This window comes from Priapulus caudatus, unplaced genomic scaffold, assembly GCF_000485595.1.
Source record: "Priapulus caudatus unplaced genomic scaffold, Priapulus_caudatus-5.0.1 Scaffold965, whole genome shotgun sequence".
Lineage (NCBI taxonomy): Eukaryota > Metazoa > Priapulida > Priapulimorpha > Priapulimorphida > Priapulidae > Priapulus > Priapulus caudatus.
This window is the reverse complement of record NW_014578026.1, coordinates 35420-48073: the sequence shown is the minus strand read 5'-3', so window position 1 is coordinate 48073 and position 12654 is coordinate 35420. Positions and strand designations below refer to the sequence as shown.

General features: G+C 40.7%; 1 protein-coding gene across 1 annotated transcript in view; it reads left to right on the top strand.

Moving 5' to 3' along the window:
* The first annotated feature begins 6464 nt into the window (after nucleotides 1-6464).
* The window catches only part of LOC106814699 (prominin-1-like), a 24041-nt gene continuing 17851 nt past the window's right edge, over nucleotides 6465-12654 (top strand). The window contains exons 1-5 of the mRNA XM_014819046.1: nucleotides 6465-6673; nucleotides 7553-7614; nucleotides 8022-8233; nucleotides 8763-8883; nucleotides 9191-9257. Coding sequence (XP_014674532.1) covers nucleotides 6484-6673; nucleotides 7553-7614; nucleotides 8022-8233; nucleotides 8763-8883; nucleotides 9191-9257 — 652 coding nt within the window. The 5' untranslated portion in view covers nucleotides 6465-6483. The remainder of the gene's footprint in view (nucleotides 6674-7552; nucleotides 7615-8021; nucleotides 8234-8762; nucleotides 8884-9190; nucleotides 9258-12654) is intronic.

The following is a 12654-nucleotide window of genomic DNA, read 5'->3' as shown; positions in this document are numbered from 1 at the left end:
AACAAATAGCAGCACGATATGTGGTCACGTGATTTTTGTGCCCAATCATGCGCCGATCACGTGACTCTTTAGAACACAGCTACTAGACCGCGCCACGAGATTGTTCGCTGCAAAATGTTCGGCAATGTGCGCTGAGCAATTGTCCACCCGCACATTGCCAGACAAAAACATTTGTTCGGACGAACATTTGTTCGTTAAAATGTTCGGCAATGTGCGCCAGGCTTTAGGAAGTTTGCCTCAGACGGCACTGCACTCCTAAAACGGTGCGCGCGCATGCGCAATATCTTCCGAGAGAATTCGAATTTTGCAAAGATTATGCATTTAAAATGAAGAGCAGTTATCCTAGATTTCCCTAATAATCTTTTATCAGCAGACCTGTGTTTATAATTAGGAGAGCGCCCTAGCATGTAGGGTACAAAACACCTACTTTGTGCCCTAGCGTTCTTTCCCTTGCCTCTCCTGTCCCTAGCTCAGCCTTCTTCTTCTACCGCCCAACTATCTTCCTTGCCGCATTTCCTCAGTCTCCCATCCCCTCTTTCCCTCAGCCAGCTATGTTATAAAGTTTGCCTCAGACGGCACTGCACGCCTAACAGGGTGCGCGCGTATGCGCAATATCTCCCGAGAGAAATCGGATTTTGCAAATGTTATTGATTTAAAATGAAGAGGAGTTATCCTAGCATAGATTTATATGATAACATTCTATCAGTAGACATCATTTAAGAAATAGGAGGAAGTCCTTGCATGTAAAGTCCCGGCTGCGTATACCAGCCCGTACACAATGTGGCTACGTTAGTGTGTTAGCGCATGCGCAATATCTCACCAGAGAAGTTATATTTTGTGATGAATATGCATTTAAAATGGTTGAGAGGTATCTCAGCATAGATTTCCCTAATAAACTTTTATCAGTAGACCTATGTTTATAATTAGGAGAGCGCCCTAGCATGTAGGGTACAAAACACCTACTTTATGCCATCGCGTCCTTCCCCTTGCCTCCCCTGTCGCTCGCTCAGCCTCCTTCTTCTTCTACCGCCCCCAGCTATCTTTCCTGCCGCTTTTCCTCAGTCTCCCATCCTCGCTTTCCCTCATCAAGCTATATTATGAAGTTTGCCTCAGACGGCACTGCACGCCTAACACGGTGCGCGCGCATGCGAAATATCTCCAGAGAGAATTCGTATTTTAAATCATGCATTTAAAATGAAGAGGAGTTATCCTAGCATAGATTTATATTATAACATTCTATCAGTAGACATGATTTAAGGAATAGGAGAAAGATCTTGCATGTAAAGTCCCGGCTGCGTATACCAGCCAGTACACACTCTGGCTGGCTACGTTATTGTGTTAGCGCATGCGCAATATCTCACCAGAGGAGTTATATTTTGTAATGAATATGCATTTAAAATGGTTAGGAGGTATCTCAGCATAGATTTCCTTAATAAACTTTTATCAGTAAACCTATGTTTATAATTAGGAGAGCGCCCTAGCATGTAGGGTACAAAACAACTACTTTATGCACTAGCGTCCTTTCCCTTGCCTCCCCTGTCCCTAGCTCAGCCTCCTTCTTCTTCTACCGCCCCAAGCTATTTTTCCTGCCGCCTCTCCTCAGTCTCCCATTCCCTTTATCCCTCAGCAAGCTATATTATAAAGTTTGCCTCAGACGGTACTGCACGCCTAACACTGTGCGCGCGCATGCGCAATATCTCCCGAGAGACCAAAATTGGATTTTGCAAATATTATGGATTTAAAATGAAGAGCAGTTATCTTAGCATAGATTTATATGACAACATTCTATCAGTAGACATAATTTATGAAATAGGAGGAAGACCTTGCATGTAAGGTCCCGGCTGCGTATACCAGCCAGTAAACAATCTGGCTACGTTAGTGTGTTAGCGCATGCCCAATATCTCACCAGAGGAGTTATATTTGACTGCAGGAATCGCGGCGACACGTGCACCTACTCATAACAGCTTTTTATTACTAATGATTTCACGAGTTATAGTAATAGATATTCTATAATTATCCTCTATAACGCTATTATAAGCTTCTATAACGCTCCTGATAATTTTATGGAACGGAATAACACAGTGGCGTCACCTGACGGATGAATACGTTCGGTTTTCAATTTAGATATTGCAGCGTTATACTAGACTGCGGAGATCGCGGCTGCACAACTGGTGGTTACACACAAACTGTTAGTATATAGAGATCAAGTGGTCTCTGGTCGTGAAGTTTAACATGTTAGCTTACAGCATCCCGAGCAAAGATTTAAATGATAACATTTCATCAGTAGATCTCGCTTAAGAGATAGGAAGAAGATTTTTCATGTAAGGTCCCTGCTGCCTATACCTGTCAGTACAAAATCTGGATACGTTAGTGTGTTAGCGCATGCGCAATATGTCACCAGAGGAGTTATATTTTGTGATGAATATGCATTTAAAATGGTTAGGGGGTATCTCAGCATAGATTTCCCTAATAAACTTTTATCAGTAGACCTGTGTTTATAATTAGGAGAGCGCCCTAGAATGTAGGGTACAAAACAGCTACTTTATGCCCTCGCGTCCATTCCCTTGCCTCCCCTGTCCCTCGCTCAGCCTCCTTCTTCCTCTACCGCCGCCAGCTATCTTTCCTGCCGCCTTTCCTCAGTCTCCCGTCCCTCTCTCCTTCAGCAAGCTATAATATTACGAAGTTGGCCTCAGACGGCACTGCACGCCTAACACGGTGCGCGCGCTTGCGCAATATCTTCCGAGAAAATTCGTATTTTGCAAAGATTATGCATTTAAAATGAAGAGCAGTTATCCTATCATAGATTTATGTTATAACATTCCATCAGTAGACATCATTTAAAAAATAGGAAGAAGACCTTGCATGTAAGGTCCCGGCTGCGTATACCAGCCAGTACACAATCGGGCTACGTTAGTGTGTTAGCGCATGCGCAATATCTCACCAGAGGAGTTATATTTTGTGATGAATATGCATTTCAAATAGTGAGGGGGTATCCCAGCAGAGATTTCCCTAATAATCTTTTATCAGCAGACCTGTGTTTATAATTAGGAGAGCGCCCTAGCATGTAGGGTACAAAACAACTACTTTATGCCCTAGCGTTCTTTCCCTTGCCTCCCCTGTCCCTAGCTCAGCCTCCTTCTTCTTCTACCGCCCCAAGCTATTTTCCCTGCCGCCTTTCTTCAGTCTCCCATTCCCTTTCTCCCTCAGCCAGCTATATTATAAAGTTTGCCTCAGACGGCACTGCACGCCTAACACGGTGCGCGCGCATGCGCAATATCTCCCAAGAGAAATCGGATTTTGCAAATGTTATTGATTTAAAATGAAGAGGAGTTATCCTAGCATAGATTTATATAATAACATTCCATCAGTAGACATCATTTAAGAAATAGGAGGAAGACCTTGCATGTAAGGTGCCGGCTGCGTATACCAGCCAGTACACAATGTGGCTACGTTAGTGTGTTAGCGCATGCGCAATATCTCACCAGAGGAGTTATAGTTTGTGATGAATATGCATGTAAAATAGTTAGGAGGTATCTCAGCATAGATTTCCCTAATAAACGTTTATCAGTAGACCTGTCTTTATAATTAGGAGAGCGCCCTAGCATGTAGGATACAAAACATCTACTTTATGCCATCGCGTCCTTCCCCTTGCCTCCCCTGTCGCTCGCTCAGCCTCCTTCTACTTCTACCGCCCCAACTATCTTTCCTGCGGCCTCTCCTCAGTCTCCCATCCCCTCTCTCCTTCAGCAAGCTATATTATAAAGTTTGCCTCAGACGGCACTGCACGCCTAACACGGTGCGCGCGCATGCGCAATATCTCCAGAGAGAATTCGTATTTTAAATCATGCATTTAATATAAAGAGGAGTTATCCTAGCACAAATATATATAATAACATTTCGTCAGTAGACATCATTTAAGAAATAGGAGGAAGACCTTGCATGTAAGGTCTTGGCTGCGTATACCAGCCAGTACACAATCTGGCTACGTTATTGTGTTAGCGCATGCGCAATATCTTACCAGAGAAGTTATATTTTGTGATGAATATGCATTTAAAATGGTTAGGAGGTATCTCAGCATAGATTTCTCCAATAAACTTTTTATCAGTAGACCTATGTTTATAATTAGGAGAGCGTCCTAGCATGTAGGGTACAAAACACCTACTTAATGCCACCGCGTCTTTCCCCTTGCCTCTCCTACCTCTCGCTCAGCCTCCTTCTTCTTCTACCGCCCCCAGCTATCTTTCCTGCCGCCTTTCCTCAGTCTCCCGTCCCTCTCTTCCTCAGCAAGCTATATTACGAAGTTTGCCTCAGACGGCACTGCACGCCTAACACGGTGCGCGCGCATGCGCAATATCTTCCGAGAGAATTCGTATTTTACAAAGATTATGCATTTAAAATGAAGAGCAGTTATCCTATCATAGATTTATGTTATAACATTCCATCTGTAGACATCATTTAAGAAATAGGAGGAAGACCTTGTATGTAAGGTCCCGGCTGCGTATACCAGCCAGTACACAATCGGGCTACGTTAGTGTGTTAGCGCATGCGCACTAGCCAGTAAGGTGCAAAACTCAGGACTATTCATCACCTCCCGTCCTCATACTTGGCTTCCGTCTTCCTCGCTCAGCTTCCTCCTTCGTCTACCGCCGTCAGCGATCTTTCCTGCCGACTTTTCTCATTCTCCCACCCCCCTCTCCCTCTCAGCAAGCTACATTATGCAGGTTTCTGCAGTCCGTACTACACGCCTGAAATGGTGCTCGCGTATGCGCATTATATTCCGAGAAGAAAAAGAATTTGCAAAAATTATGCAATTATTATGAAGAGGGACTATCCAAGCATAGATTTGTATAATACCATTTTATCAGTAGCTCTCACTTAAGAGATAGAAAGAACACTTTTCATCTTAGGTCCCTGCTGCCTATACCTGTCAGTACAAAATCTGGCTACGTTAGTGTGTTGGCACATGCGCTATATCTCACCAGAGGAGTTATTTTTTGAGGGAATTATCCATTTAATATGGTTAGGGTGTATTCCAGAATATATTTCTGTAATAAATTATTATCAGTATACCTGTGTTTATAATTAAGAGAGCGCCCTAGCCTAACTTCTTCTTCATCCCCTCCTTCCTCCCCATTGCCGCCACTGTCCCTCAGCCCAGCCCGTTAAACGTGTTAAACAGATATATAATCTGCCACGAAATGGCAGCAATACACTCTTCTACAAAACGTGCGGTTACACGTTTCCATTTCCACTTCCTTTCCCGCCTACACTATATTTTAATATTTGGGTGATTGTTTATCAATAATTTATCGTTTGATTGCGCGATCGTATTGATTAGCTGATCACATTTGAAGCTATAAGCGTGCGCAACAAATACACCGCGAGTTTAAAATTTTCTTTGCATTAAAATCAAAATACATTTCAGGGATTAGCGCTGATACGGACCTGCACTTTGGTCCGGTCTGTTTGCTCTCATCACAGCGTGACACACCCTGTACACGATTCTTCTAATCCTAACACGTCATTGCACGAGTTTTTTTGTATATGTGAATTGCCGGCCTTGGCTGGATCATATATACCTACTTTGCTATAAGTAAAATATTTACGTGCCAAAATAAAATAATTAAATTTCGTTATTTTCGCATATGCATGAGCTCTAATGCTATAGGTTATAACGCAGAGCGAGTGCATGCTATGACGTGTTAGGTAAATGCGTTATCGTCGCCCTCGTGTAAACATGGGTGGAGAGAAACCAAACAAGGCACAGTACTCGTTTGTTTTTGCGTGACGTTGCAGTACACGCACACACCTTCTAGGAAGTAGTGAATAATGAAATAACGCGCCGCAGAATCAAATGTTGCAGACTTTGACTCTCTCGCATCGTGTCGTCATCACTATTCATCTAGAAAGAGCAAGCATAGAAACAAGAGACAAGTACAACACGCATTCATTGCCTACGGGTCATATCAACTATATGTTGTGAAACGTCACGGGATTTAAGGTAAACATAAGGCTAACGTAATCGCTTAGATACATATGATCGGCAGTACCGGAATATGTGTGTGATTCTTTGAATTTTTATTCATAGTTATAAAGCTGCAACATTGAGGGCTTATGCCGTATACCAATCATATCGCATAATGTACGCAAGCGGATATTGGTCCAAGTATATATAGTGACGTGTACAGTGCAAACCAAACAGTATTAATCAAATAAGAACAAGGTATGTGTTTCGCAGTATGCATACCTGTATGCTGGATGGAAAGTTAAGGTGAACAACATTTGAACAGCTAGTGGACGTCGAACGATCAGAAAACGAGTGAGCGAGTTGATTTCGTGTACTTTCCAGACTCAAAGTGGAACGCTTGTGAACGCTTCAGTGTTATTGTATATATATATATTTCACAGAACCCTTATCGAACCAAATTTCCGATTGGCGCTATGCGGATCAAAACATTGCTATGTTGTCTGGCTGTGGTTGTTATGGGACTGGTTGGCCCAGCGCAGTCTGATACTCGATCAGTTAGCTCCAATGTAACGATACCATGGGCGGGAGAACTACCCCAACCAAAACCTTACATAACATACAACAACTACGAGCCTGGAGGATTAAAGGGGCTCTACACAATGGCACGAGGTTGGGCCGGGCTGGTCTCAAAGGAACTCCAATCTGGTGGGTATATATGATAGATTTGCGTTGCTGTAAATGAAAGAAGAATTATTCTACAACTATTCTGATTGAGAACGCATCGCTGGCTGTTGCGTGGTCTATTATTAACTGTTTAGAGTTTATACTTAATTTTTAGGTTTATTATTAAATGTTTTGGTTTATATATATATTAAGTCTGAGGTTTATACATTAATGTTTAGAGTTTCTTTTACTGTTTAGAGTTTCTATATTAATGTTTAGGTTTTATATAATGTTTAGAGTTTATTATTAATGTTTAGGTTTATGATTTATGTTTAGAGTTTATACATTAAATGTTTAGGTTTAGACATTAAATGTTAGATTATCTTTAATGTTATAGTTGTTATTAAATGTTGGGGCGTTATATATTATTAATGGTTTGATTTTACATTAAATGTTTCGGTTTATTTATTATAAAGGTTTAGGTTTATACATTAATGTTTGGTTTATTATTGAATGTTAGAGTTGTATACATTTTGTTTAGCGAAATTTATATATTAAATGTTTAGAGTTTATACTTAAATGTTTAGGGTTTATATTAAATGTTAGATTTATTATTTAAATGTTTAGAGGTTTATACATTATGTTTAGGTTTTATATTAAATGTTTAGGAGTTGTATATTCAATGTTTGAGTTTTACTTAAATGTTTAGGTTTATACATTAATGTTTGAGGTTTTATGATTAACTTGTTAGAGCTTCTATTATGAAATGTTTAGAGTTTATACATTAAATGTTTAGAGTTTATATATTAAATGTTTAGAGTTTATATATTAAGGGTTAACGATGCGTAGCAAACATGTTGCAAGAGAACGTTATTCAACACTTATGTCTAACATATCGTATCTTGTAATATCGCTGCTCAGACATGATCCTCGATTATGCAGAGACTTATGATGATTACGACGCTCAAGAGATCATATATGAGGTTAGTATACACGGCGTTATTTGCTTCATTTCCATTTAACTAATCTTACATTAACGAACCCAGATAGTTACATGATACATTATATAAGCTCATAACATACTCAATTTTTTCATTTATTTAGGTAAAAGATTGTACATTCCATATGCTTAATTATTTTACGAGCGCATAATTCTCTAATATAACTCATATTTACTTCAAAAAAAAATATTGCCGAATACGCACGCTCGTACACACCAAACAATCCCACGCACCACCACACGCACAAACACACACCAACACCCCAACACAACACACCTACCTACACACAGGCACGCACACCACACACACACACACACACACACACATACACACGCGCGCGCGCCAGTAGCATGATATATTATATGTATATGTGTGTGTATTTCCTGCAGAGTATCGCGTTTTCTATTGGCATCGTCATCTGTGTCGTGATCGGCATACTCTTCTGTGTTGCAATGCCAATCAGTGGCATCTTCTTCTGCTGCTGTCGCTGCTGCGGCTGCGGCTGCTGCGGGGGCAATGAAACACAGACCACGAAAGAGGCGGAGGGAGGAGGGCGAGCCTGCCTACAGGTGACCGTCTTCTGTACACTGGCACTTCTGTTGTAAGTATATTACTTCTACTATACTAAGTATATATCTAGCTTCGCATAGAGCCACCTATTGGCAGAATTTGACTGTTTCGGAAAGGGGTTAAAATTCCACTTTTCAAAAGCCTATTACAGAATAAAGTGTTTTTGGATGAACATTGGTGATTTATTATCAGGATAATGTATTTATTTAACTTGTACGCATATTTAGACTCGGTTCCATGAGGTGACAAACGAAAGTCATTTTCTTGACTGATTTTTTCCATCTCGCCCCATGGCAAACCGCGCCCGATCCTAGAGAGCATTCAGTGTGCAGCTGTTGTGTCCGTGATTATTGTATACCGAGAAAATGTTTATCGAAGACCCCTTATTCACTCTGCGATATTCCCATTTGCTATCGCCAAGTGTTTATTTCGTGGGCTTTAGTGCACTTCCAATTGCAGGCTGTCAATAGAACGGGCGGACTTGTGGATACATAGACAAATGATTCATAACTTCATCGTGAGGTTTATCACGAAGGACCGCATGAATGTTTGTTTAACAGGAGCGGTGGAGTTTGCTTAGCCATAAATAACGAACGAATAAAAGACGTATGGAATGACGTAGAGACATCAATTGATACGAACTTTGACGACCTCCGGGAACTATTTGATGTTACCGTGAAGGTAAATACCAGATACAGCGTAAAGCTCTTGGACGTTGCGTAACCAAAGAATGATTACTGCACCGGGGTAGTTCGGCGAGCTAGCAAACAATTCAAAGGATTTGGAACGATTAAAAATGGCTGTCGAGTAATAACGATCAACTTATATATGGGGAATCTTCATGGCATACTATCGCGCGCAACGTCAAGATAATCAATAAAATATATATTGTGATAAATGAGGCATCTAATTTATTAACAGGATGTAAAACACGTATCAATCCGATATAAGCATGTGACTTCATAGGCATTTATCTGTCATGTTGCAGCAATTGGAGTACACTGGGAAAGATGACTTCCGGTTGATGATGAAAATGATTACGGACGACATTGATGGTCAGTTTTATCATGAACCGCGACAGTAGTAGCGACATTTGGTAGCGGCGTTGGTAGCAGACTATAGTACTATAGTACGGTCATTACCTTCTTAATACCAAGTACAATGGATATATTTATACATTAGATAAAAAATACACATACAATATGCAATACATGTGCAACACAGTATATATATATATATATGTATGTGTGCGCGTGTGCGTGTGCGTGTGCGTGTGCGTGTGTCACCAGAGGAGTTATATTTTGTGATGAATATGCATTTAACATGGTTAGGGGGTATCTCAGCATAGATTTCCCTAATAAACTTTTATCAGTAGACCTGTGTTTATAATTAGGAGAGCGCCCTAGCATGTAGGGTACAAAACGCCTACTTTATGCATGCCCTCGCGTCCTTCCCCTTACCTCCCCTGTTCCTCTCTCAGCCTCCTTCTTCTTCAACCGCCCCAGCTATCTTCCCTGCCGCCTTTTCTCATTCTACCCGCCTCCCCCCTCTCTCTCTCCCTCACACACACGGCAATCTATATTATCCAGGCTTCTTTAGTCCGTACGACACGCCTGCAGCGGTGTTCGCGCATGCGCATTATCTCCCGGGAAAAAAAATATTTTGAAAAATTATGCGATCAAAATGAAGAGGAACTATCCTAGCATAAATTTGAATAGCATTTTATCAGTAGATTTCATTTAAGAATTAGAAAGAAGATATTTCATGTAATGTCCCTGCCGCCTATACCTGTCAGTACACAATCTGGCTACGTTAGTGTGTTAGCGCACGGGAAATATTTTACCAGAAGAGTTATATTTTGTAGCAAATATTATGTATTTAATATGGTTAAGGGGTATCCCAGCCTAGATTCCTGTAATAAATTATTATCCGTAGACCTGTGTTCATAATTAGGAGAGTGCCCTAGCCGGTAAGGTGCAAAACTCAGGACTACTTCATCACCTCCCGTCCTCATACTTGGCTTCCGTCTTCCTCGCTCAGCTTCCTCCTTCGTCTACCGCCGTCAGCGATCTTTCCTGTCGCCTTTTCTTATTCTCCCACCCCCTCTCCCTCTCAACAAGCTTTATTATGCAGGTTTCTGCAGTCCGTACTACACGCCTGAAATGGTGCTCGCGCATGCGCATTATATTCCGAGAAGAAGAAGAATTTGCAAAAATTATGCAATCATTATGAAGAGGGACTATCCTAGCATAGATTTGTATGATAACATTTTATCAGTAGATCTCACTTAAGAGATAGAAAGAACACTTTTCATCCTTGGTCCTTGCTGCCTATACCTGTCAGTACAAAATCTGGCTACGTTAGTGTGTTAGCACATGCGCTATATCTCACCAGAGGAGTTATTTTTTGTGGGAATTATTTATTTAATATGGTTAGGGGTATCCCAGAATAAATTTCTGTAATAAATTATTATCAGTATACCTGTGTTTATAATTAGGAGAGCGCCCTAGCCTATAGGGTGCAAAACTTCTTCTTCATCCCCTCCTTCCTTTCCATTGCCTTCACTGTCCCTCAGCCCAGCCCGTTAAACGTGTTAAACAGATATATAATCTGCCACGAAATGGTGTAGAGCGTGTGTCTGAATGTCGGTGAACATGTGTAAAACACACGTTACAATGGCAGCAAAACACTCTTCTACAAAACGTACGGTTACACGTTTCCACTTCCACTTCCTTTCCGCGCCTACACTATATTTTAATATTTGGGTAATTGTTTATCAATAATTGATCGTTTGATTGCGCGATCGTATTGATTTGCTGATCACATTTGAAGCTATAAGCGTGCGCAACAAATACACCGCGAGTTTAAAATTTTCCTTGCATTAAAATCAAAATACATTTCAGGGCTTAGCGCTGATACGGACCTGCACTTTGGTCCGGTCTGTTTTCTCTCATCACAGCGTGACACACCCTGTACATGATTCTTCTAATCCTAACACGTCATTGCACGAGTTTTTTTGTATATGTGAATTGCCGGCCTTGGCTGGATCATATATACCTGCTTTGCTATAAGTAAAATATTTACGTGCCAAAATAAAATAATTAAATTTCTGTTATTTTCGCATATGCATGAGCTCTAATGCTATAGGTTATAACGCAGAGCGAGTGCATGCTATGACGTGTTAGGTAAATACGTTTTCGTCGCCCTCGTGTAAACATGGGTGGAGAGAAACCAAACAAGGCACAGTACTCGTTTGTTTTTGCGTGACGTTGCAGTACACGCACACACCTTCTAGGAAGTAGTGAATAATGCGATAACGCGCCGCAGAATCAAATGTTGTAGACTTTGACTCTTTCGCATCGAGTCGTCATCGCTATTCATCTAGAAAGAGCAAGCATAGAAACAAGAGACAAGTACAACACGCATTCATTGCCTACGGGTCATATCAACTATATGTTGTGAAACGTCACGGGATTTAAGGTAAACATAACTAACGTAATCTCTTAGATACATATGATCGGCAGTACCGGAATATGTGTGTGATTCTTTGAATTTTTATTCATAGTTATAAAGCTGCAACATTGAGGGCTTATGCCGTATACCAATCATATCGCATAATGTACGCAAGCGGATATTGGTCCAGGTATATATAGTGACGTGTACAGTGCAAACCAAACAGTATTAATCAAATAAGTACAAGGTATGTGTTTCGCAGTATGCATACCTGTATGCTGGATGGAAAGTTAGGGTGAACAACATTTGAACAGCTAGTGGACGTCGAACGATTAGAAAACGAGTGAGCGAGTTGATTTCGTGTACTTTCCAGACTCAAAGTGGAACGCTTGTGAACGCTTCAGTGTTATTGTATATATATATATTTCACAGAACCCTCATCGAACCAAATTTCCGATTGGCGCTATGCGGATCAAAACATTGCTATGTTGTCTGGCTGTGGTTGTTATGGGACTGGTTGGCCCAGCGCAGTCTGATACTCGATCAGTTAGCTCCAATGTAACGATACCATGGGCGGGAGAACTACCCCAACCAAAACCTTACATAACATACAACAACTACGAGCCTGGAGGATTGAAGGGGCTCTACACAATGGCACGAGGTTGGGCCGGGCTGGTCTCAAAGGAACTCCAATCTGGTGGGTATATATGATAGATTTGTGTTGCTGTAAATGAAAGAAGAATTATTCTACAACTATTCTGATTGAGAACGCATCGCTGGGTGAACGAGGTCATATATTAAATGTTTAGAGTTTATACATTAAATGTTTAGAGTTTATATATTAAATGTTTGGCGTTTATATATATATTAAATGTTTAGAGTTTATACATTAAATGTTTAGAGTTTATATATTAAATGTTTAGAGTTTATACATTAAATGTTTAGAGTTTATATATTAAATGTTTAGAGTTTATACATTAAATGTTTAGAGTTTATACA